At 40.6% G+C, this 27,540-nt stretch overlaps 1 protein-coding gene and 1 long non-coding RNA gene across 5 annotated transcripts in view; one reads left to right on the plus strand and one right to left on the minus strand.

Annotated features, from left to right (window-relative positions):
- Positions 1 to 17,546, minus strand: part of LOC145997450 (uncharacterized) — a 37,391-nt gene extending 19,845 nt beyond the window's left edge. The window contains exon 1 of the long non-coding RNA XR_014442898.1: positions 17,423 to 17,546. This is a non-coding gene — a long non-coding RNA (uncharacterized LOC145997450). The remainder of the gene's footprint in view (positions 1 to 17,422) is intronic.
- Papss (3'-phosphoadenosine 5'-phosphosulfate synthase) overlaps positions 1 to 27,540 on the plus strand; it is an 85,411-nt gene that overhangs the window by 26,149 nt on the left and 31,722 nt on the right. For 2 of the 4 annotated variants that reach the window (XM_083134514.1, XM_083134513.1), the window contains exons 2-3: positions 19,544 to 19,570; positions 27,250 to 27,364. In XM_083134514.1, the coding sequence (XP_082990640.1) occupies positions 19,544 to 19,570; positions 27,250 to 27,364 (142 nt within the window). The remainder of the gene's footprint in view (positions 1 to 19,543; positions 19,571 to 27,249; positions 27,365 to 27,540) is intronic. The other 2 variants (XM_083134516.1, XM_083134515.1) reach the window with 1 other exon arrangement.

Consider the following 27,540-nt stretch of genomic DNA (forward strand, 5'->3'; position numbering starts at 1 on the left):
TGAAATATGCTGACATGTTGCCCCATATCATAGCTTAAGTGTTCTCGCTTGATAAGTACTTTACATTGTCTCAAACTAATCTTTATCTGAGCTCACACGCTTCTTATGTAAGGGTAGGGAGGTTTGTAGGAGGAATAAGTCTCAGGATATCGTTAGTGTCTCAGAGAAAAGCCTGATCAAATTCTTCAAGTGTAGCTTGATTTGATTGTTGTTGCTACATACTGTAGTCATGTTCACATATTAAAATAGTTTAATGAAGCGTAAAGGGAGCTTCAGACCGAAGTGATGCTTGTCTCTTGGATCTGTGTAAGGGTAGGCACACAAAGTCAACCACACTTCCATGTAGTATATCCTGGTAACTGCAGCAAACGAAGCTCTGCCGTCTGAACCTACGGCCAGTATAACAAATAATTAGTGAAGCGTTCAAGAACCTTGGGTTTATTCTTAGAACGGGGAGGGATTTTAAGAGTATTGAGATACTAAAAGTTTTGTATTATTCATATGTAAGACCAAATCTCGAATATGCATCTGTTATGGAATACAGACACAGCAAGGTACAGTGAAGCAATTGAAAGAGTCCAATCGAGATTTCTTAGATTTTTAAAATACAAATTTCAGAAAGTTTACCCCCCACATTTGAACACTACGACAAACTAATATATGAATGCCGTTTTACAAAGCTGTGTCATAGAAGAACGTTACATGAAATAGTACTCTTGTGAAAGTTGTTAAATCACGAAATAGATGATGAACATCTATGGGCTCTGTAATTAGACATGTACCTGTTGAGTTCAATAAATAAATAATGCTCCGTAGGGCTGCGTTGCCCTGTGTTTGTCCTTGTGTGTGCTCAGTGTCCCTTTAGAGCCTGAGCTTTAAATAGGTGAGGAGATCTTATCCTCGGAGATAGTATAGTTTTAGTTCTTCTTAAGTAATGATAGAATAGTTAGTTTTAAGGAATGAGTTAGGAAATTTTTAATAGGCATATTTTAATTTCTTTTTGCGGCCTTGTACCCGTATTGTGTGATGGGTAAAAATAGCCTTTGTATTGAAATGCCTACAATATAAGAATCAGTCCATCAATCAGACATGTCTCTTGAAACCCAACCTTCAGAAATAAATGCACGTGTCGCTCGGATTGGGCCGTTTCTGCCCTGGTATATCAAATATCATAAATTATAGTCTACCAAATATAGTCGATTGTGTTTCGTCTCGACAAATCTCGAAGGTTCTGTGTCGTTCTGATCTCGATTTTTTAAAGGTTGTCTCGTATCTGTGCCATTCCAAGGATGTATCAAAGACTGCAGAAGATGATACCAGTAGCTTTAAGATCCTGTAACCGAAACTGTAGCAACGATTTATGAAGATAACTACATATCTTTTCATCGTGGGACATCACTGTAATACGACACATCGCAGATAACGATATCAGTCAGTCGCAAAGCTTCCCTCAGGGGAACTGCTTGCTTTAAGGTCTAACCATGAGCTAGCTGTGGGTTGTGCAACATAGGACAGTGTACAAAACTGAATATTACCCGTCACCTTTCGATTTTAAAAGGAGAGACACTTAAGAACCGAGATATTTGGGTTAGATTCAGGACACCGGGACATATAAAAAAAGCGGGACTTTCCCGGAACGAACGGGAACCCTAAATTTCCTCCTTTGTTCCCACTGAACTTTAGAAAATCATTGTACGGGCTGAACTCGGAGATTTGTTTTATAATTTTATGCAATATCGTAAGTAGGCTGATGATATGTTCTATAATAACTTTTTTCCACCCTTGGCCAGAAACTACGTTTAAAAACGGTTTCAGGCCATTTCTGAGAATATACATGAATTTTATGATGTCTGTTTTTGCGTATTGTAGTCAAAAGTGCCTGTTTTGAATGCCTAATCCGATAAAAAGCTGCCGATATTTGTCAATTTTAATGCCTATTTTGTATTTTTCTGTGCTTTTGCACTCTTAATTTGGGAGTTTCCATCGCCTGCCGATCCTTATTCTGGTTATAAGCCCTTTTTCTCCCTTACTTTCCTAATAACGTTGTCACCACGGATAGTGTCATATTGGAGAAGTAACATTTTTATGATGTATTTTGATATCATTGTCAGTAATTAAATTGTGAGAATTCTTTAAGGGCATAATAATGAAACATTTACTTTTCTTAAGTGCAGGAACTTCCATTTCTAAATAAAATCTAATAATAGGCAAATTGTTGGGTGGCGTCGAGCCTCACAGGCCTTTATAAGTTGCCACCACTGCCTTTCTTCCTTGTTAAAAGAACCTTGGTGTAAAAACACAGGTATTGAAAAATTGAAGAGATACAAGCAAGCACTTGAAAGCACGGAAGAGTTTTTGATATCGGACCGATTATCTTGCGATGACCTTTCCTATTCAACGACACGTCTTCGGTAATAACAGTAGTTACTTCATTCACAAGGACCATGCACCGTTAACAATTACGATCACAACAAAGCGGGATATTATTGTTGGTCCATGCGGTCCTCAATGTCGAATTTAGGAAGGACCTTGAAGCAAGCGATGGAAATATTTGGGCGCTCTTGTCTATGAATGCCAAACGAATTTGATTTTTTTTTTGTTCTTGAGTTATAATTGAAATACCTCTTTCTCTGGTTGCTATATCTGTTACTTCCTACACAGTGTTGCCAACTATTTTTAATCAACATCTCCTACAGTTGGCCATATCTCTACAAAGGAAAAAGATGTTTGTTTGAATTAAAAAGCCTTTCGGTAACCATTAACTAAAGCAAATGGTAGCCTTTGCTAAATTTGATAATTTTGGCAAAATTCTTTGGTGGATGCATTTTAGGGCCGCACACATTTACAAAAGCTGCCATTTGTGGAGGTGATGTGATCAACACCAAGCTCCGTGTGCTTTTACCACCCAGGTACCCATGTTATTAAGAGGCTTGGTGAACCCCAGAGCCGCTCCATACGGGGACACTGTTGGACAAATTCCCACCTGAATTCACCCTGAACATTCTTTGGTACTAAGAGAATTTGGTGTTGGTGAATAACCATTTGCTTCAAGTATTTGTTTGGTTTAACGGTTTTTTTGTTAGTCCAAACAAACTTTTTCAGCCTTTTAAATTGATTGAGAAGAATAGTATTTGTCCTGGATACACTATACATATATGTGTATATATACAGGACAAATGTATATATAGGGCATTCCATGTCAATGTGACCCTGAATATTATTTTTTTAAAAATTGAATGCAATGCTTTAACTTTATTTTATCTTGTGAGTAAACAATTGTTATTTGGATAACATTTCAAGTATTGTAGGTAATTAAGTTAGAATGTAGATGATGATTTACATATTGTTCGTTTATTTTTAACTTTTTGATTTAACTTTGATTGTAATTGTGTCGCTCACGTGACATCAAAAACAATTAATTTCTCCTTTAACTGTTACTTTTCCCCTTCAACTCCACTAGTATGTTCAAAGGTCTGTTACCTTCTCTCTTCTCTTACCTTAAACAATTTGTTTTTCATTATTTGACATTTCAGAGAAATTAAAGTAAATTTCGTATTAAGTAAAGAGGCAGTGCTTCTTATTTCCCACCCGTGGCACAAAATCACTTATAGCTATGAATAAGAGGAAGAATTTTAAGGGTAGTTATGTTTAATCAACAGTGTTAAGTTCCATATTTCATTGCCAGAAGCTGTAAGAAAAACATTCCTTAACTATCAGTAGAATAGTTACTTTAATATAAAAGATGTAGACAGCTTGTCCCACCCGTGACAGTGGAATGCCCCCCCCCCCACACATATACATACATACATACATAAAAGGTAAAAAAAAGGTAAAGTGCTCCCCTGTGCTTAGCACCACGCCATAAAGGCGTACAGGGGGTTTGGGTTAGTGTTGCCCACGAGACGAGACTTTGGCCTGTCTCGTCTCGTGGAAATGCTGTCTCGTCTCGAAAATATTCGTTTGTCTCGGGACACATGATCAATCTCGTCTCGTCTCGAATTTTTAAAAGCCTGTCCCGTCTCGTCCTGTGGGCAACACTATTTGGGGGTAACGCCCCACACTTTCTTGATCCGGTCGTGAGGGGAGGGGTGATGTAATCAGCATCACGCCCCTGACCGCCTTTACCCCCCAGGGTTTCCCCCACGGGGCCGCTTCCAACGTTAGAAAAGTTCCAGGATTTCAACCGGCCTAGGTAATCATGATGAAAATCCTAAGTTCAAACTTCGGATAAGGCATTATTGTATCATTGTGTTTGTCCCATCATAAGTTTATCCTCGTTGTCGCGATTAACCTCGTAGGTTGAAAAGCGACCCAAAGTTATGCGAATTACACAGAAAAAGAAGGTTTTGTTAAGATTTGGTACCCTTTAGTTTTTTTTTAATCAAATATTTGGTTACGACAAAGAAACTATTTTTCGGTTGTTCCAAACAAACTCTTTTGTCTGTACAGAAAGGAAGATAAAGAATTGGAATCAAAATTCCCCATATTCAGAGGGGAAGAAATCTACAGTTGGCAACCTTGATCATGGATTGTGCCTCTTTAAAGGCCTGTGTGTGCAATAGTGATTCAGCACTCATCTCGATGGTTTAGGGCGTAACAGGATACGTCTGGGGCAGCCAGTGTTTGGATTATGTGTGCCAAGGACAGCCGTGGATACTTGCTCATTATTTGTGCGGTAGAATTATCTTCCGCGGAAAAACTGAGGCAAAGTGTTTTGTTCCCCATTGTGTTGTAAGCGCCCGCACGTAACACTCTGAAAGGTTTGATTTTTTATGCTCGTGGAAATTGAAGGACGGTCGGGAAATAAGGAAGGAGTGGACAATTCGATCTAGAAGAGAAAAGCGCCTCTGGCGGGTACAACCGTAATCAAAGGGAGGAAGCGTACGAGCGGCTAGGGACAGGATTAGCAAATTGGAAATTCATGCTAACAGAACCAAACCTGACCTGCCTAACCTATCCACGCAGGCATATAATAGCTGAAATAAGCATGTAAATATGTTAGGCAGTTTAAATTTGTCTATTTAAGCTATTATATGCATACGTGGATAGGTTAAGCAGGCCAGGTTTGGTGATGTTAGCATGCATTTCCCAAGGGGTAATGCTGTACCTAGCCGCTCGTGGAAACGTGGGCGATGTAATTCAGCTGCTTGCATGTAATCCTGCCCCTGCGTTGCCAAAATGTGCAGCAGTGTTGCCACATGAGTGGAAATTTCCCTTTTTGCAGGAGAAATTCGGACCGAATTTTAAGCCAAAAACGAAATTCGATGAAAAATAACAACATTTCAGGAAAATTTGATGACATCCAACACAGTATTAGCACAGATTATATTTTGATGCCAATTTCGTATTTACGTTTTTCTCCTACTATTCTTATTTCCGCTCCTTTGAGTATGACCCTATGTCTATTTATATTTCTACCTTGATTGTTTTAACGTCGCTTTTTTAGCCGGGGAGTGGGTAGCACATCGCGCTATACGACGGCAGGGGTCCCGGGTTCGAATCCCGGCCTGGGTATGGATGTTTGTGAGTGCCATTTCATCATATCGTCACTCATTCCCATCTTCGCCAATTAGCAAAAAGTGGCACAAAAGAGAAGTACAATAAAGCAAATCAATACGTCGCTTTTCCGTTTAATACCGACGATGAGAATGAATAGTGAACTTATGATGTCATTGATGGAAGAAACGCAACTGCGCAGGTCTGAAACTGGGATATCTGGCCCGTTAGCGATATGAATTAATTTCTTAAGATTTTCATTTATACTAACGTGGATGGAGAAACATAACACTGCAACAACAACCATTACCACTTCTGCTGCTAATTAGGGTAAAAGTAGGGATTTTCGCCGTATTTGTGGTTTTTGTAATCGTAGATAGAAACTATAGGTTGGAAACACTCACTGATGCCTATAAAAAATCAAGTAACGTATGCCTTATTTCCACTGACATCTGCAGTGTGGTGAGCGAACTAGCAAGCAAGCAGTACAGTTTGGAATGCGCAGTTGCGTCTACACAGAAGACAAAGAAAGGTGCCGAATTTCAATACTACGTTGGAAATTGTCATTTCGTGGCAGGAAAGATTTTTTTTTCCTTTTAATTATTGATATCGTAACCTGAAACCGTAAGAATGTCGTGAAAAGATTTGCTTTGGAAAGCGTGCATGTACAAGTAAACATAAGTTGTTTTCTTTCGACTATTCATTTGCTGGTACGAGGGGCGTTCAAGTCAATCGGGGACTTTTTCTTCTTCCAGGTTTAAATAGACGCCTAGGCTGGAGGTTTTGTATGCAGTAGGAACTGGCAACTGTGTGCTGTTACTGGTAGGCGGCGCTCATATCCCACGCTTCTGCATAGACCGTTATTCAATATGGCGGACAACAGTATGAACGTCTACATGGAACATCGTGTTGTGATGAAGTTTTCAGTGAACGAGGACAGAAAACCTGCTGAAATTTACAGAAGACTTCAGGCTCAGTACGGTCATGAGAGACTCTGTCGCAGTAAGACATTTGAATGGTGTAAGCGCTTCAAAGATGGCCGTGTCTCTATTACTGACGATCCCGGTCGTGGTGGATCACAGCCCACGGCAGTCATTCCTGGGAACATATAGCGCATGGAATGTGTCTTTCGGGATAAACAGGGGATTATTCACGTTGATCTTTTACCCCATGGTGTCACTATCAACAGTGAGTATTACTGCCGTGTTCTGCGTGATGTGCATAAGAGTTTACGGAAGAAACGTCCGGGTTTCATCACAAAGGGTGTTCTCTTTTTTGCAAGACAATGCACGACCGCATACCGCTCAACGCACATTCCAAACATTCCAGGAAATCGGCTGGTGGATATTACCACCCCCACCCCCTATAGTCCTGACTTAGAGCCAAGTGATTTTCACCTGTTTGGACCCCTGAAGGAATTCCTTGCAGGAAAACATTTCAACACTGATGATGAAGTGAAGAATGCTGTCCTACAATGGTTCCGCCGTAATGATAAATCTCTCTATGCCGAATCATTCCAGGCGTTAGTTAAACGCCGGGATAAGTGTATAACTGTAGCAGGAGGTTATGTGGAAAAATAAATCCAGTTACCACACTTTGAAATTTGTTCTTCTATTTCTTAAAAAAAAAAAAGTCCCCGATTGACTTGAACGACCCTCGTATATTCGCCAGAGTAACAGACAACGTTCCGATTCACAGCCAATAACCAATCCAAGTTCTGCTTCTTCTGGAGAACAATGCCAATTGACAGACCCTCCAAATTAGTTTGTATTGAATCTTTTTAAGCAGTTTTGTATTGTCATTTGTAGGTCTTTTACACTTTGTTGTCTGAGTTATTGGCAACAACTCTGTATTTCATACACGTAAAGTAACGATAAAATGATAAATAAGTTAAGATAAATAAGTATGGCGAATTTCCCAGCATGTGGCGGGAATTTCGCCACCTTTTATCATTTTAGTATTACGTCATAAATAGAAGTAACGCAGTGTTGTATGTTATATACCTCATAATCCACAATATGACTACTTTTTGTATCGTATAAATTTGGTCCTCCCTCAATTCGTTTAGAAGGGAAAAAAATGAAAAGCATTTTGGTGGCGAACTCTCCCTCCTTTACCCTATTATTATTATTATTATTATTAATAATAATAATAATAGGCTAATAATAATATTTCTTTAGGTGAAGGGAGAATGGGCAGATAAAGGGAAATTGTGCCCTTATATTGTGTCAACGTCCATGGCAGAGTGTGGTTAGAAAAGGGCGCTACGACGCTGCTCGTGTTCGAATCCTGGCCTATGTATGGGTGCTTTTTGTGTGTCAGTTTCATCATATCCTCATCGTTGCGATTAGCCAAAAGAGGCGGAAAATCGAAGTAAAATAAACCAAATAAAAAAAATATAATATCGTGAAGACAAGTGCTAGAAGGAGACATTGCTGTTTCGATTGTGGCGTGTATCCCACTTGCTTTGTATAACACACATGTTCAGCTTTGCTCGCGTGTGACAGCTGCCATTCCAAGCATACGAACGCTCTTCATAATCTATGAGCAAGCCCCTCTTGAATGCTGTCAAGGTCGTGGCATTGAAGCACACTCATTGAAGAAGCAGAACCAGTGACAGAACTGCCGGTTGACACACTCGCAAAGATACACACAGAAAAGAGAACAGTTTCGATTGATCCGACTATACTGGTCGGATTTTTAGCGGGCGGCTTATCTTTATGGCTGTTTCTGTCACACACGATCGTCTTCCGGAGATGTGGGGCTCGATGGGTGACGACAAACTCAGTTGCGAAGTAAAAGCTGTAGGGGTAACATCGCTCTCACGAAGCAACTTTACCAAGTGTACTTCGTTTGTCAGTTGCATACCGAGCTGTGGGTGGTCGTTCTTCGTTGTGCAGGACCACGTGTGCAGTTGTGCCATTAACCTCCGTTGGTTTCTGGTCCTGACGATATCGTTATCGGAGAACTCGCTCGCTGTAGAGTACGTTTGGCAACATGTGGTGCATCAGACGCTAGTTTGTTTCGTCCCGCTAAGAGCGTTCGGTGCCTCGTGACTCGAAAATGTCCGATGTCAGTCGAAGAAGATTCAGCTGATTCGCTGTTTCCCAGCCGCCAGCTGAAAATGAGACCGGTATAGCTTAGGATACTGGATTAACCCTGGTGAAGGCACTTTGCACAATGATTCGGGCCCCACTTTGAACAGTAGGCCCAGTCTCCTGTGAGTGTCCCTCGTCAATTTCATCATATCTTCACTCATACTCATCGCTCCCATTAGCCAAAAGTGGCAGAAAGGCGGCGCTAAATAGCAAACATCGTCGTGGCAGATAGTGGGACGAAATTTTACGTTTATTTTCCCTGGAATATCCACTCGACGCAGTGGCGTTCACCATCCGGAGGGCGACCCTCACGAGGGCAGACCTCACTCTCAACCTCTGAAGAGGGTGAGGGTTGTTGATTTAAAACGAACACCTCCTTTCAGCACAATGGGACGCAAATCAGGCTCCATGCTCAAGTCTAAGGATGTCCAAATAAATCCATCCACACTTTGAGTCGATCACCTGTACTCATGGGGCTACGCTAACAGTTAGCCCACTTGAAAACCACATTCACCATACAAAGAAAATGATGGGAAATACAGTAATTCAGTTTTGGCGATAAGAAATTTCTGAACAGCTGTTTCCAGCTGGCTTGCTATCTCAGACAAAATTATCTCATTACTTGGCATTACTGTTATCTGTGCTGAACTACTTTATATTATCAGCTTCTATGCCAGTGGTGAAACCCCACGGAGGTGCCATAAGAAATATGGTCCAGATTATGTATAATATCGTGGGAGGCAGCACTTTTAACCATTCTGATATACCGGTAGTTGTTTGGCTTCCAACAAAGTGCAATTCTGCGAAGTACAAACACGTGGACGTAATTACCATTCTGTGTCTGTAATTACTAGCATTTTAATTGTCTCGCAAAGTATTGTCTGTTTTACTACTACGCCGCCAAGGGTTCCGTGTTCGAATTTTAGCCTGGGCATGGATTTTCTTTGTGAGTGTCTCCCACCATAAATTTCATCATCTCCGCGATTCACCAGGGGTCCCGGTAAGAATCCCGGTCTGGGCATTGGAATAAAAGCGACGCTGAATAACAAAACTCAAATGAAATCGTCTTCGGGAATAGCCATAATTGGAAGAAAAGCAGAGTAAAATAATTCAAATCAATCAATCAGTTTACTGCTATGCTTTTAGCTCTTTTCCAAATGCATTCCCCTTTTATAGGAGATTGTTTTAAGGGGCCGAAGATATGGGGAAATATCGGGGATGTACGGAGGATGTGTGAGGATTTCCCATTGAAATGTTCTCAGCAGGTCGAAGGTCCTCTTGGCTATATGTGGCCTAGCGTTGTCCTGGAGCAGCATTATCTCCTTCGAGAGCTTACCTCTGGAGGAATCCATAATGCACCCTTCCGCGCAAAACAACTCTCGCCAACTGAGGAAACAGCAGGCGAAGCCGTTCGCTACACCTGCAAACTGGGACAAACACCCACATTTATCGGCAAACATATTTACCTTCTTCGATTAGATACAACGCCGCTACAGCAAAGGTCTCCTTTTCATTTGGGTATATTTCGCACAACCATGGCCGTCCGGAAGCGCGCGGAGGGGCGGGGGGCGGGTTGGAAAACGAAAGTCAACCAAGAATTATATATTTCACACACATAATTTTATTTCAGCCACAATAATACATGTTAATTATTTCGTGAACTTCAAATTCAATCAATATTTTTTTTAGGGGAGAACACTATTATGGGGGAAAATGTGCCTTGTTTGCCCCCCTGAAAATAAAATACCTTGCTTACCCCTCCCTGGAAAAAATCCTGCAGACGTCCATGCGCACAACTGGGAGGTCTTGTCGCCCTCGGGCTGCTGTTGGTGCAAACAGGACTGGTTCGCGAGCCCTTCGAAAAGGGCAATGAGTTATTCAAGCCCTAAAAGGGCAAATTATTTTAGCATCGCAGCAGTTGTCCTTCCATATTTTCTGTACTCGTCTTTTCCGCCAACGCATGCTAAAGTGGTTTAAGGTCATACACAATGAACACAACTATATAATCTATGATACGCTGTGAAATCCAGCGGTAAGATAAAAGACGATCGACCTAGTTTCCAAAGGCCAAGTAAATACTCTTGACCGATAGCATCATGCCCTACTACACTTCCATTGAAAATATAGTTACGTAAGATGAAGATAAGCAAGTGTAACAGATCTAGAAATTCCCATGTTTGTGGGAGAATTTGCTGTAAAAATTCGTATTTTTATTATCAGTTGATAACCGATAACTCAAATATATGATATATATAATACAACCGGCTTTCTACCTGGCAATGCTAGACTTTAAAGACTTCTATATGCTTTTTGATGCTAGTTGGCGAAGGTTAGTCAATAATTATGCACAGTTTGTACAAATTGATTTTCCTTCACATCTGTTTTTAGTACTCTGAAATGCAGTTTCTCCCTGTAGTGCAGTTCAGGAACAATTTTGCACAATTTAGTGCTCTTCCAGATGCATTTCTATCTTTTGGTTACAACAGTATTTTAAATACATTTCCCCCGTGTTGGGGTCATCCAAATCAGAGTGTATCCAGAAATGTTCCACCTGGGTGTTGCAAGTTCATATTTAATGGGCTGTAAGGGTAACTTTGAGACAAAATAGGCATAACTTGGGCCTTTGTGAAAATTTTTAGGGAGCATTGAGGAAATTGGGGGGGGGGGGGTGATAGGGATGTGTGGATAAATCATGAATTGTTGCTTGTTTCCCTATCCGCAGGGGGGAGGGGGGGCAAGAAACCATTTCTCTCCACTGGTGGAAGTCTGTGGAGGAGATGCAATCTTTAAAAATTGTAAGAATGGCTTTTTGAAGCTCAGTAGTGTTGCAGACTTGAGGTCTTTTGTAAATAACAGCTGATACCTCATGTAAATATCTCCTGTATGCAGTCTTGTTGCATATATAATATATATTAATTTGACTCGTAATCGTTAGTTGATTACCGCCTCTGTAATTAACTAACGATCTCCCCACCAAAGTTTCTGTGTTCGAGCTCCGGTCTGGGCATATACAGAGTGTCCCAAAATAGTGTGTACACTCTTTGAACGTTAATAATGTGAGCACTAACAACAGCAAGTATGGACTTTTTTGCGTGTCACATACCTTAAAGTTATGGATGTTCATTGGCAGCAATACTTTGCAATGCTATAGAACAGATCGACAAATCATCAACAGCAGATATGGTTTCCACAGGAAGGGAAGCACAGGTAGTGTCATGTTTCATGTCAACCAGTGACCGTGGCTTTGTGGGGTACACATCGTTCTTCAGTTTCCCAGAGGTAGAAATCTAACGGAGTTAAATTTGGAGATCTGGGTGGTTATTTGGCACTTCTTACATTGCTCCAAATAAATATTGCTCACCACTTTGGATACACAAATGCCTACCGCCTGGTGGCTGTGATAGAACTAAAAACATCAAAATGCTTGCACACACTCCACATAGATATTGCAGCTTCATGTACAAAACGTCTAGTCAAGTTATCTTCAATAGTTTCTCTGTTATTAACATTCAGAGAGGTCCAAACACTATTTTGGAACACACTGTCAGCGTTCCTTCATGAATTTCATCTAATCATCACTCATCCGCACCATCGCGATTAGCCAAAAGTGGAAGAAAAGCGACACTAAATAACAACTCCCCCACATACACAAGTACTGTGCCTTTTTAGAATAGAACAGTATAGGACACAGCAAGGCGCGAAAGATATTTTCTCCATACCAATAAAAATCGAGGAGAATATGTGTAATTGTTGTCGCAGTGACGTCAGGGGGGCGCGAGGGGGCCCCTTAACTTTCTTCCGCACCCCCTACGTTCACTGAAAACACTAACCCGTAGTGTCATAATTTGTCATGTCGTCATACTGAGCCCCGAATGTTAGGTACTGAAGTAAGACCGTTATTTTTGTATGCAACAGGCAAGCACTGAAAGAGATGCCGATATACATACTTTTCTGTACTGGCGGCAGCCTCTATAAAGATTTTTTGTCTATCGTCAGCATTGTTGTTATGATTTTCTTCTTTTGTTTCGTCAAGTGGTCTGCTTGTGGTTTTCGATAATTGCCTAGTTTTCCGGTTCCGCCTACCTGTTCTTCCTCACACTGGAGCAAAAATTTCAGCTGCTTCCAAGCTATCACCAAGTCGTGCTAGGGAAATTGTTTAATGCCAGTTGTACCGTGAAGGGTAGTTTTCTTGTTAATACGTTCTATGTATTTGTTCCACGCAGTGGCGGCGACTAGGAGCACTTTTGGTCACTTTTGCTCCTGTACTATGCTAAACCTTATCTATAAGATCCACCAACCCATCTGAAACCCTGGCGCGGGAGCAGTGGCGCTAGTGTCGCTAGTTAATGTTACGGAGAAGCCTGTAGTTCGCATATTTTCCGAGGTTTCAGAAAGCTTTGTGGATCTATACAAAGGGAAAGTAACTCCCCCCCCCCCCAGTTTTGGAAGCCAATCGCCGCCACTGGTTCCACGTAACATGTCTAGTAAACGTACCACTTCAGGCTTTTTCAAAAACTGTTAGGAAGAGGCCCAATGTTCACGAAGAAACTTTACAGTTAGTTGTTGGGGATAGTGCGGCAGAAGGGATTTTAACGAAGACGAAGTTGCTGTGCACTTTGTCCTGAAGTGGCAGACGGAAGGTAAAATGTACTATGTAGTTCATACCTCCATTGGTTGCATTGAAAAGGTTAAAAAATTGTGTTTTTAAAGGCAAAGATATTTAATTTTGTATTTCACTACATAGTTCAATAAGACTGCAACGTGTACCTTAAGGCTCCTTCATACCGCGACGAAAAGGGGGGGCACAGCCTCCCTGGAAAATGAATGTCAATTTAAAGTTATATATTTCAAACATATAATTTCATTTTAGTCAGTAATTTATGTTAATCAGTGACGGCGATTAGGGGTGCAGTTGCCCCCTGCTTTTTGCTATTTTGCCCCCGCACTATGCTAAACTTATGTACCAATCCTGGCGCCGCCGCTGAGTGATGTAAATCCAAGTTATACGACTGATAGTAGGCTCAAGTGAGATTTGAGCTCAACAGGGTGTGTTGAGGTGTGTGTGGAAATATTCAGTGCGTGGCTCATGAAAACTAAGGCCTAGAGTGACATTCGCGAGGTTGAATGCAAGCTTTTACAAATGCATTTTGATGGATGGCTGTAAACTTGGACCAAGGCCAAAAGGACGTATGGTTGTAACATGGTCGTTAATGCTGATATCCTCCTCAATGATAACTCTTAGGAACCTTTTGATAGGAAATGTTGCAAGGGTATATAGATAAGTCGGTTTCTTTTCTTCTTTTATAAATATTTCTTAGGATTGAATTGCAGTGGAGGTAGCTTTGTCCTTATCTTACTGAACTTTGTTGTTTTCCTCGTATGCAGATGCCTTCACACTTCTCTTCAATAGTCTTTGAGGAAATCCGAACCGCTGTCATGACCTTGCAATATAATTGAGGAGGAAAAATGCTAAATTTTGCACGGGTCATGTTCTTATTAGGGTGAGGTACTGCTGTTGGTCCTGTCTCGGAGGAAACACTTGTTGATCGCGTGGCCCTTAATGTCAACAAGGAAAAGTCGACTGCCAGTTTTTTTTTGTGGCACGCTTGTTAACCCGAAGCTGCTTTGCGATCTGAATTTCTAAGAAGGGCTTTCTAGTGGTCATCTTTTCCTTGTTGGACAGACAGTTCTTCCCCGCTTTACTAAAAAGAATAAAGTCTCCAGTCGGACAATTTGTGCAATTTATGTGTGTACTCGTTTCTTAAAATCGTGTCCGAATCTACCTGCAACTGCTGTCGCCTACACCACCAGTTTTCTATCAGCGGAATCCCCGTACCGTTATAGTCAGAGTCCTTAGCATACACACGAAACTAAATGCATCATATCGATTGATCCACCAGAATGCATCGATTGATGCACTAAAGTGTGTTTTATGGCTTCTTCAAAGAATCAGATTCACATTTGATGCATTTCGGTGCATTTTTGTATGTATTGAAAGAAACACCAAAGTGCATCAGTTGATTCAAGTGAGGATTCCTTTCAGTCGAGATGCACTTCAATGCATCAGTTGATGTTCCTTGATGCACCTTCCTGCATCTTTTTGGATGATGCACTTAAACGTTTGGTCTGAGCTACAGAGTTTATGTAGGTCAAACGAAACGTTGAATGCATCATCAAAAAAGATGCATTCTGGTGCATCAAAACGCATCAACTGATGCATTGAAGTACATCTCGACTGAAAGAAATCCTCAAATGATGCACTTTGGTGTTTCTTTCAAGACACACAAACATGCACCCAAATGCATCAAATGTGTATCTGATTCTTTGAAGAAGCCATAAAACACACTTTAGTGCATCAATCGATGCATTCTGGTGCATCAATCGATATGATGCATTTAGTTCTCTGAGTGTAGGTTGAGTTGGAGGGAAGAGGTGGAAGACGCGACAGGTGCACGCTTCAACACGCTGCAGCCCTGCGCTTGGCAGCCATATTGCAACTTTCACTTTATAGGCCACATTTATTGAATAGACTGTAAAACTAGCGATAGCCACAAAATCCGGATAACTCAAATATGATAAGGATTCGTAGAGAATCCGTACACAATAAATACGAACGTGATGAATAAAAAAAATATCTCAATCTATCTTCTATATATATACAAATGGATGTGTGTGTGTGTATATGTGTATGTTTGTTCCGGCATAACTCTCGAACGCCTGGAGCGATTTCAACCAAACTTGGTACGCGTATCACTTGCAATATGGAAAGAAATACTGTGGGGGTAAGACACCCCTGGCACCCCTAGGGGTGAGGTGGGAGGGGGTGACATGTAAAAATAATCGAAAACGACCGATATTAGTGTGGCATCCATAGTTTTCGGGGTCGCTAAGATGAATAGTGACACTCCCAATGCCGTTCAAGTCGATGTTCATTTTACACTATAGTTAGAATTCATTATATTCCAGTCTAATAGAATATTGGGATAAATAAATACCCGGGCAATCATCTAGTAGCCTATAAAACGGATAAACGATAAAACTGTCCGGATAATGCACAGATTTCGGATATCCAGACATTTTGGATAATCCGAATATCCCGGACAATTCGCATATCCGTATTTAGCCATCCCTATCTAAAACGCAGTGCTGCTTGGGCATTTTATCGATAACATTGTATTTCTACAAATTGTAAAAGCAGAAATCACGTTCCGAATTTTCAGTTTATGTTGTAAATAGGTGGCCAACATAATGATGTTCGGCTTGGCGTCTGCTTTCGTATTGTGCGCGCCTGTGATCCAGAGCGCGATGGGTAACGTTCGAACTGACACCTGGCGGGGATAGTGGGAACTGTACTGCACGACATCCTTTCGATTCGGATTTCGACGACACAGGAAACACCGAGGGAGAGTGTAACGTAACGCATGCGGATTCGTACACGGCATAAATATCCATTAGGAATCGAAGCCTAGAGAGACCAGCAACTGGGTCTAAGATCCAAATCAGCTTGTTGTTTGGATTCGACATTTGAATTTGTTATTCTATTGCGCGTCCTGTATTCACTGTGATCCAGAATATGTTCACACAAATTTACCTCCCAACTATCATGAATGCCTTACGCAAACCTTCAGGTTGATACTGCGGTTCTTGTTAATGAAAATTTGTATTTTTCACAATTAGTCCATATTTAATTCCATATTTTTATTAAAATAACTAAATATTTATTTACATATTCAACACTTTTTAGTACAGCCAACGGCAAAGAAAAAATAAGGCAAATTGTAGCTATTTTCATTCTATAACTATTCTGTATCTTGTTTTGTTTTAAGGAGTTTTTGTTTCAATTCATGATCGCCACATTGTTGAAAGCAGATTGAATGAAAATGGTCATGCCTGCTATTACTTTGGCCGTTGGGTGTACATATACATTCGTTTCCTGCCAATGAGCCTCATAATGTATTCATTGCCCCCATACAAGAGCAAGAACTTGCATCGGAATACCTAATACCGAGATAACCAAATAACAACCTCCTGGGGATATCCTTGGAGTCAACATCTTTGAGGGACGTCAAGGGGAATAAAGTCCTTTCTGAGGGTGTTGCGACGAAAAGATCTTTCGGGCAGAGGTTTCCTAGCGGGATCGAGCAGGATCGTTTTTCATTGTGGAGAGGGGAGTACAAAATTCAACGTTCATATACAGTGGAACCTTCAAAACTCGAACCTCAACAACTGTAATAAAACCATGATAAGAAGGATTTTTGTACAGTTTATGGGATGCCATTCGAGCTCAATAACTCGAAGGTAGAGTATGGAAAACCTCTATTGTTTCCCCCTTCCCATTTGGAATATGGCGTCTGTGATCCTTTCTTTGAGATATCCAGGTTCTTAATTTTCTTAGGCTTCACCTGACCCCACAAGGGTCTCCCCGATGGCGCAGTGTTAGAGTGCGCGTCAAATCTCCTGCATATGGCAATAGCCAATAGCAGTGCACTGCAGCGGTACCATGTCGAAATCTCACACGGAAAAGAGACAGCGTGGTTGAGCGAAACGCCTTGTCAAGGAGAGCACGGCAACGCCGCACGTTTGTGATTCGCTGGTGCTGTTCAGCCGTTCAATGGGTCTTGTAATGAAGGGGTCCTGTGGAGAGACACTGTGGTTCCGATCCCACTTTAAACTGATGTCCAGTCCCGATTAGCCTTTCTGTGCATAAAGTGGACTTAAAACAACAACCAGTCAATCAATCACCCTGTTCCCACAAGTTGAAATCGAGGGGTTTTAGGTCTGGCGACCGTTGTGGTCATTCACATAATGTAACCTTACTTTTGACTCACCCTGTAGAAACTTCAGCGACGTATGTAGAGTTTTTAATTCCTTGGGATCCTTAATGGTAACACTGTGGCGACTCTCCTTGTGACGATATCCACCACTTTGTGTGTGTGTGTGTGTGGAACGCTAAGGACTTTGGGTACGTGAATAGCAAGCTGTAATTTTATTTTAATGCAAAATGTGCCCAGTCACCTCATGAATTATGGGAAGCACTTTAAATGCATTTGCTCACACTGTGCAAATATTTGCGAGCCTGATGTGCGAAGGTGCATACACAATGTTGCTTATCTAGTGAACTGCAGTAGAACTACACACGAGAGGCTATAAATTATGTTTTCTCATACATTTTTCTGGTTTTCTATGTATTGTATTATGACGAATGTTGGTAAGGTAAAGTACCCCACCCCCATAGCACCGTGCCATGAAGGCACATTTAGTGGATGGGGGGGGGGTAGGGCCCTACGCATTTTGGAGGTTATGTGATCAACACGCTCCGGCCTATACTGTATGAACGTTCCGTTTATTGTATTTTGTATAAAACTTACACACTTAATGTTCGTTGTCATACTTTATGCACATCTTACATGCAGGTATGTCATCAGACATTCCGCAGAAGGCTTCTTCCACTCAAAGCTCTTCGTTCTGCGCAGGCGCAATAGGCTACTGCGCAAGTCACTACGCACCCCCTGCCTGACGTTTCAAAGAAGGTTCTTCCCACTCGTCACTTTCGGTTCTGCGCAGGCGCACGACGCTGCAACACATGTCAGTGCGCATCTGCTATTTGGGGTTGCTGAAAAAAAAAACTTCCTTTAACGGCTCTTTGTCCTGCTTATGCGCAGTTGGACACGTCGCATCTTCACTCTACAAGCGTTGGAGACACACCGATCGGCATGACGATTCAATACACCAAATACCTTTCATATCGAAGCTTTAAAGCGTTCACAAGAATCAAAATAACATTCCTTGTATCTGTTCTGTTTCTTTACTATTCAAAATAACACTTGTTTCTTTATCTGTATAGGGGCATTCCAAGATGGTCCTACTCCACGTAACTAACAAAAATAATCAATCTGGAAATTATTATTGTTTTTAATTGGATTAAGTATTAAATGTTTGTGAATGCATATTTCACCAATAAAAATGATTAGCACCTATAGCCTACTGCTTCACAGACAAATTAAGTCAAATTGGCTACATTTCTAGAGCGTCACACAGGTAACAGATTTTCGGAAATGCTTTTCATGCATTCAGGCTGTCATCATATTCAAGTTCTTTTTTATTTGTTAGGAGACACTGCAGAGTACTTAATAATTCTATGAAATCAGTTTATTATGAATATTTTAATCCAATTTCGTGTCTAGTACAGTGAACGGCAAAGATAATAGTAGGCAAATTGTCCATTGCTATATTCATTACTTTTTTCTTCTTCATCCTGTGTTGTTTAAAGGAATGGAATTCTGTTGATTCTAGGCAGGTATTCTCCTCTGCATATTGATTTTTGTTAAAATGTTCAATTCATTATCTTCACACACACACTATTAATACCAATTATAGTAGGTATCGAAATAATTAGAAATTTAATTCGTCCAATAACTTTATCAGTGCGATTAGCAGCAAATATAATAGTTGGACATCTAATAATATCAATAATTGGAAATACAGGAACAATATTAGAAATTATTGGACTTTCAATATTAGTTTTAGCACAAATTATATTAATTATTATAGAAACAGCCGTAGCATTTATTCAGTCTTATGTATTTGCATTATTAATTGCTATTTATTCCAGAGAATCATTGTGTAAAACAGACCCAAATGAAAATGGTCATGGACCATTCGCCTACCGTTTTTTTTTTTGCCATTGGGTGTACCTTACATTTTATGCGTGAATGTCACACACGTAACGCTCGAATGCCTCTATAGCGTTGTAACCTACAGGGCATGCAAAAAAGTTCTGGACACTCCCCAAAACAGCGGAATCATAGTCACCTTTCATCACACACACTTTTTCCTTCCGACATGTGGTGCATTCAGTTAGTCTTTAGTGTGCAGAACTTTTGAAACACCCTATAGTGTGATCAGTAATATCGATATCATAATAAAAGTGTTCTTGTTTTCTCTTTTAGGAGCTCATAACATCTCCATCTACTTGGGTAAGACAAACTTCAGAAATTACACATTCTTATTCTTTTTTTTTACTAGCTGTTTTGATGCATGTATTTTTATTGCACGCCTATTACTAACTTTTGTCACAGTTGTTTGCTAATTTTTGCATCTTTCCTAACAGTTTAACGCTTATGATGCTGAGTATTCGGTTTCCTTTGCAGTATTTTGTTGCAATTTCTTTTTTTGCATGCTTAACTTTCTGCTTGCAGGTACTGGAATCTAATGCTTTTACAATGAAAAAAAAAGACACTGTCGACATTTTTTTATGTAAGAGGGAAAGTCAGAAATTAATGATCCCTGGTTGGTACAATGTTACGAAGTTTACAAATGTTGGCACTAGATGGTGGTAATAGCAACACACTCATTTTATTTCTTGCTGCAGCCAGTTCATGACTGCTTGGCGACCGATCTTATAAAAAGGAAGTGCATGTCTATAAATCTGTTGCACCTTTAGCACTTGGTAAGCCCTGGCCTTCTTCACAGTCAACTTCCAATGTTCTCATCCCCGTATCTCTTTATTATTCAATGCAGTTTTTCTGTCAAAGTTCTGTGGTTCTAAGTGATGGGTATCATCTTGTTTTTTGGCTTATCCAATTATAATTTAACTGTTTTGATCTGTCTAGTTTTCCAATTCTTCCGATAGGTTAGCGAATTCTGTCACGTTAGGTCCGTAAGTAGTGACAAGGAAAAGGCATTTCATGACCTAAAAAGAGTAAAAATTGACGAATAAATCCTTTGAAACATTTCCTAGTAACTTAACGGGTAATAAGTTAATTTTAGACAGCAGTGCAAAATGTTTAAATTTACTACAACTCGCTCGAGTAAAAACACATTGGGTTTATGTGGTGTAGCTTCAGCATGCTTTCTTAGGAGTAAGTTGCCATTGTATATTTAGCACAGTATACTTTTGAGACATCACATTTTCAGATGAATATATTTTTCTGTTCTTTCCTTTGTAGTGATTTGAACCCAGAGCCTCTCGATGGTTGACTTTCTACCTCGCCACCGAACGTACCGGGTTCGAGTCTTGGCGTGGCCATGGATGTTCTTTGTGACACACTGTTCATCGCTTTCATCTAATCATCGCACATCCTCATCGTCGCGATTAGCCAAACGTGCCAGAAGAGCAACGTAAAATAAACTCAATATATCAATCTAATGTTTAGTCTACATTGTTCGAAAATTACATCATGCTTCTAGTGATTGTCGTGTAAATGTTTAAGTTTGGCTTATGCAACGATAGGCTAGTCGGGACGACCTGTAATTTAAAGTGGGATCCGAACCACTATGTGCCACCTCCTAGAATCGTACTCGGGACCCATTGATTACAGGGTGACGACGTTACCAGTACGCCACAGGGTAGGCCCTGGTTATGTAAATGTAAAGTGTAACAGGAGCTAATATGAAAATATATCCGGGAGGCACATAGGGGGTGGAGTGGGGGTAAAGCTCAAAATCGTTTTTTTTAAATCGTTTAACTTTAAAGTAAGTCTCACTAAAAAGAAGAAAAGGGGATTTTGACTAAATTGGTGTATTTAGAGCAGTCAAATAGTGATTCTGTGTAACTTCTTTATATACATAAAAAAACATGGTACCTTACTTTTTGACTTTCCCTCGCACTTGCACTTTTTATTTATATTTATTTTCAGTAGCTTGCATCTATATATATATATATATATATATATATATATATATATATATATATATATATATATATATATATATATATATATAGTATGTTCTTAGTGCTGTAGCGTATATTTGAACGTTGATTATTTTTAAGAGAATGAAAGTTTAAAATGTTTGTCGACCCGGTTAGCATTTGTGCGAAATTTGATCTTTGAAACACATGTGGTGCCACCTCGCTGGCCAAGCTGAGCGAATGATCAACTCACGAGCTCGACACCGAAGCTTTAATCACATTTCATTCTCAGCGTCGTGATTAGTCAAAAGTAGCAGAAAACTGCGCAAAATAAGAGCATAAATACGGAACTTACCTCGTATAGTTGGTATTTTTTTAGGCAGAAAACTGAAAAATCCCCGGTTTGAGTCTTAGGTAAGGCATTTTTCTTTATTCTCCACCAGCAACTTGTCCGTGACTTCGCCTGTGTTGCATTATATTCATTTGTTTGTTAATCAGATGATAGAAAAACATTAATCCAAAACTTAATTCACAAATTCAACGAGTAGCACACAATTTTGAAGCATTAGTTCAGTATAACGTCTGTACGTATAAAAAATTAGCAATTACTTATTTATTTATTTATTTTACTTCTCTTTTTGTGCCACTTTTGGCTAATTTGCTAAGATGGGGATGAGTGATGATATGATGAAATTGATGAATGGACACTCACAAACATCCATGCCCAGGCCGGAATTCGAACCCGGGACCCCCTGGCCTCGTAGCGCGATGTGATAACCACTCCACCACGGGGTCGGCAAATTAGCAATCATGTCAGGTACTATGAAGCATGGGCGTCGCCAGAGATGTTTTGGGGGGGAAGGGGTCAGGCCAATGATAAAAGTTAAATATTAGAAATAAATAAGAGGAATTATAATAATAATAGATAAGGATTAAAAATATAAATGTTATTATTCAGTAATACATAAACTAGTAGAAATAAACCAATTTTATTCCATATAATAATTATTATTATTATATAAATGCGGAGACTTTAGTACTCGACCCAACAGATGAGTGAATATCCAACAACACTTATACATACATACATATGTATGTATGATATATATAATGTGTGTGTATAACATTTCTCACAGTTAGTGTACTCAAAATCACAGTCATGGTTTTTTGTTGTTATTAACTTTGCGTACATCATTCAAGAAAAGGCTGTAAAAGTTAGGGGAAATTTTTACTCGTAAGGTTTATGTTGTGTGACCTATATAATTTTTGGAATTTTGAAAACAGTGGAAGCATATATATACAAGGTGTTTCCGGGATGATGATACAAACTTTCAGGGAAGATGGAGAAGGGCATATGTATCAATTTCAGATAAGGGACCCTGGTCCGGAAACGACTTAGTCGAAAGTTATAAGCGAAAATCGGTGGATGAAGATGTAATACTTTTATTACCTGCACAAGTTTCACAAGCTGCTACATTCACAACAGTTGTTCAAAGTGGCGTCCCCCAGCTTCGCTGCAGGCATGGCATCGTCGCACAAAGTTCTGGCGTACCCGTTGGAACAACCCTGGGGTCGTTCGAACAATGCAACAGGCAGCGAGAATTCTTGCCAAGAGATCCTCTCCAGTCTACTACAGGTGTCTCGTACACATGACCCCACAAGAAGAAATCAAGTGGATCAGATCAGGTGACCGAGCTGGCTACGGAACAGCTTGTGAAACTTGTGCAGGTAATAAAAGTATTACATCTTCATACACTGATATTCGCTTATAACTTTCGACTAAGTCGTTTCCGGACCAGGGTTCCTTATCTCAAATTGATACATGTGCCCTTCTCCATCATCCCTGAAAGTTTGTATCATCAGCCCGGAAACACTCTGTATATATATATATTGGATTAAATAGAATATGGGAATTGAATAGGCGCACCAAGTGAATGTTGCCCGTATGTACGTTACCTTTATGATTTTATGAACAAAAGTAATTTGGAAACATTGGGAGAACAATGTAATTTATTTTACATTTTTAAATAAGAAGATTCACAGTTGAACAATAGAAGAAAGAAGGAGGTGTTTTGTTCGTGGCAGCTTCGCCCCCCCCCCTCCATCCCTGAGTAAGTTAGTTTTAAGAAACATCTTGAGAACCGGAAGTTTCAACATCCATACTACTAAATATCTAATTAAATGCATCATCTTTTCTCGTTAAGATATCGTGCGCTTGCCTGTTTCAGAAAAATCGTCGCGTCGACCTTCGGACGCGTCACATCTCATCGCAGTGCCAAGGAAACAGGTGGTTTCGAAATCGTCAATCCCAGCAATGACAGGTTTCCAAAGGCTTCACGACGAGAACGTTGATTGTATGCGGCCCCTCGATTAATACGCCTCACGAACGCACACTTTCACTCAGCGTCGCAACTGATTCCACAATTACCGTGTCTGTAGCATTATCATTTAGACCAGGGGTTCCCAAACTGTTGATCGCGAGCTGCAGGTAGCCCGAGTGGGTAATTTCGGTGCAGTGGCGTGCGTAGGATTTTTGAAAGAGGGGCGTTACGTATACTTTTTTTTAAAGTAGCCAGTCCTCATTTTGCTATTTTTCCTGCCTTTGACGTTTTTTTAAGAATACTCGGCCAAAGGGGGGTGGGAGTTATGGCCCCAACCCACCCTTCCTTGGGCACGCCACTGTTTCGATGGCTCTTGACTGTTGGGGTTTTGAGTTTAGTTAAAACCCACTATATGCACGGATACGCTAGTCGGGACTGGACCTGCAGTTAAAAATAAAAAGCTGTTCTTTGCCATTCAAAGATGTAGTAACGTATTCGCCTTGTAATTCAAAGGGTCCCGATACCTAGTCGAGACACACAGTTGTTCAGATTACGCTTTATGGAGATTTCAGACCGAAGCGACACGTGTCCTCAGTAATCAATGCAATTTTTCGAACCTAAGAGACACGACAAGACTTGACTGCAAGGAACATGGGCTTGACTGGATCGATTGCTCATAACTTGCATCGTGTCGCCTCGGTCTGTTGTTCGCGCATGCGCAATGTGAAACCCTGCTGTCGTTTCGGTCTGAAATCTCCCTTAACTGCAAAAGTAACATAAAAGCGACGCTAATTAAGAAATACAAAATACGACACCGTCTGTAGTGTACGAACACGACAGTCTTTTTGCCGCCCCCCGTGGCGGAGTGGTTAGCACATCGCGCTGCGACGCCAGGAGTCCCGGGTTCGAATCCCGGCCTGGGCATGGATGTTTGTGTCTAATCATCAATTTCAACCTGTCATCACTCATTTCCATCTTCGCAAATTAGCCAAAAGTGGCACACAAGCTAAGTAAAATAAAGCAAATCAATCATTAGACCAACAACAGTTTTTTTTTTCCACCTCCTCTGATCAGTGCCCTAAGACGTGGCAATGGAACGAGAGAAGTGAAGTGGACGCCTATTTAAACTTTCATTTCAAAACTGTCAATCATATCTACTGTAAACCTCCGAAGATCATGTTTCACAACATTGGTAATCCACATTTGGAAGTGAATAAAAATTATGATGCCTTCCGGATCCAGAAACCAGTTTTTTTTTGTTTTTTTTTTTTACCAGCAAGTCGAGTTTCCTCAAATTATGACACGCCATGTCCTTCACCTATAAACGATGATGCAATTGTTAATGGAAACATGCTCTATGATTGCATGTGAAGACAACTACTGCACTAATATCACGCCATTATTACCATATACAGGGTGTCTCATTTTTTTTTTGTTATTTGCCGTCGATATTTTGCCACTTTTGGCTAATTGCAACGGTGATGAAGTGATGAGATTATGGAGGTACCCATGCCCAAGCTGGGATTCGAATCGGAGACCCCTGGCGTCGTAGCATGATGTGCTAGCCACCTTGCCACAGAGGTCAGCTTCTTCCTTTTTTGTTTGTTTAGAAAACACATGTGTGTCTGGTACCTTGAAACCTGTCATTTCTTTTCCTGCATGCTGTCAGTTTGACATGCTAAAACATGTCTGCCTTCCTTTCACGTCATGGATAGAAACGGGTAATCCCATGCCATGTCGATTCATTTTACCAGCTGCATCATGTGACTACTTTCATGTTCAACATACATACACTCACTACACACACACATACCTAGGTATATATACATGTGCATAAGTGTCATTACCTTTCAGTTATTGGGGGAGCATCTACGATGTTGACCAAATTTTTGCAAGGGGACAAGCAAAGCCTTTTTCAAAACAGGGCTGACCTTGTCAAACACAAGACACTGCTTGAAATTTATATATTTAGGCTGAAATGAATTTTCTGAGAGTTTCGTGGCCTTTCCTACTCTTCTTCCAGGTGTCTATGTTTACACGCAGTTTATTTATCCACAAGAGGTGAGAGGGTTGCTTGACATTGTCCAAGAGGGATGGGAAGGGGAACTACAACGCCCCTGCTTTGACCCACATTTTCTTTAAAAATGTCAGATACAGGAAAAATGGTTAAATATAATACAAGGAGTGTATATTTTATCCATCGGTGTCGGTTGCCAATCCTGTCTTAACAGACACCAGTCTTGGCGGTGAAGGCGTTCATCCGAACAGGTTCCATTCAGGAGAGACAGGGGGATCACACTGGGAAGAGTGAGGATGCCAGAGAATATGCCTCCTCCGAATCGGAGAGTTCTGGCTGTGCACACTGCGATTGGCTCTCCATTGTGCAACTCACCTCTTTCTGTTGTATCCGCTTCATCTCGTGAGTGAAACCTGTTGAGATGAACACCTCCACTGTCACGTCCCCTGCTTTGGCGCACTGATTGTGCTTGCATTCAGACATACACTGTAAAGAAAAAAATAGGGACACTTGCTCGGATATGGTTTTCACAAGATTATGAAGCGAATTAAGACAATAAGAAAAGCAGGATTTGTCCACCAGCCGTATTTGTGAAGGAACGTTCTCAAATGCATTAGTAAACTGTAGAATGAGCAGGGGTGCTGAAGCGTTGCAAGGGAGTGAGAAGAGGCAGGAGGCATCGTCGGTCGTGTTCGTTTGATGGAAAACCTCTCGTCATGTGGTGCCTCTCTCACTCCCTCTTATCATCGCAGAAGAAACAGGAGATGGTTTTTCGAAAACGTTGACATTTATTAGAGACCCCCAGTTCTTTTCTAATTTCATTTATTTTTTATGTTTCAATGCAAGAGGCTCCCTCTGGTGCTACTCTGTTGCTTTTGAGGTGCATTGTGCAGGCAGGAAGTTTGCATCGCAGGAAGCACTCGTCGACCTCCATGCAACAGAGTAGCACCAGAGGGAGCCTCTTGCATTGAAACACAAAAAAAATAAATGAAGATAGAAAAGAACTGGGGGTGTTGGTTAATGAATCTTGTGAAAACCATGTCCGAGCAAGTGTCGCTACTTTTTTCTTTACAGAGTGTAGTTACCAACTGACATTGCTTGACGCAAAATGTGCCACCTTGTAGATATTTAACTGAAAAGAGCTGCTCGCTAAAAATTTCTACACAACGCATCTCCTGTGTGTGCCAGATCGCAAGGTAATTTACATTTCTACGGTGCGAGAAGTGTTTCAAAGGCAACAGAATTCCACACAGGTAAAGCAGCTGCAGCAAGAAATCAGGCGAAACCAGGGCTGGCTCTTTAGCACAGTTGGTAGAGCAATAGCGCAGTATGCCAAAGACCTGGGTTCAAATCCTGGTTGAAGCTGAATTTTTGTCTAAAATTCCTACATAGTGCATCTCCTGTGTGCGCCAAATCGCAAAGCAAGAGGTCTTGTGTATGTATTCTAATTGCTGTTAGAACCTTTCATTTGTATATGCTATAATGCTTGCAGATAATTGCTAGATAAGTTTCAGTGTACCATTCTGTTAGTGTGTTCAGTATTTTTTTAATTTTTTTATTAACAGCATGCGGTTTAGTAGAGGATGGTGTTAAATAGCAAATATATTGTTTAAAAAGTATGGAATTTCCTCACAGCCATTGTAGGTAGAGAATCAACTGTATAAGATGTTGTGTTTTATTTTCCAGTCTGTTCAAGTGGCAACCAATGTGACGGAGCAGAAACATCATGTTTCCCGTGACAAGCGTGGACAGATTCTTGGTAACCTGCGAGGCTTTCGTGGGTGCACAGTTTGGTTCACAGGTATGATTATGTTGTTATTTCTTCATGATTTTGAATTCATGAATGTGCATTATGTTTCGGTCAGTTTTGCGACCCTTAATTGAGTCCTTAATTAAAAATCGAACACCAGTGTGTAACTCAGTGTCATAGTAGTCGGTATTATAAAGGGGCACTATCTGGGCAAATGGATAGGGTTC

The sequence above is a fragment of the Lepisma saccharinum genome, chromosome 13 (genome assembly GCF_977018435.1).
Source record: "Lepisma saccharinum chromosome 13, izLepSacc3.1, whole genome shotgun sequence".
NCBI lineage: Eukaryota > Metazoa > Arthropoda > Insecta > Zygentoma > Lepismatidae > Lepisma > Lepisma saccharinum.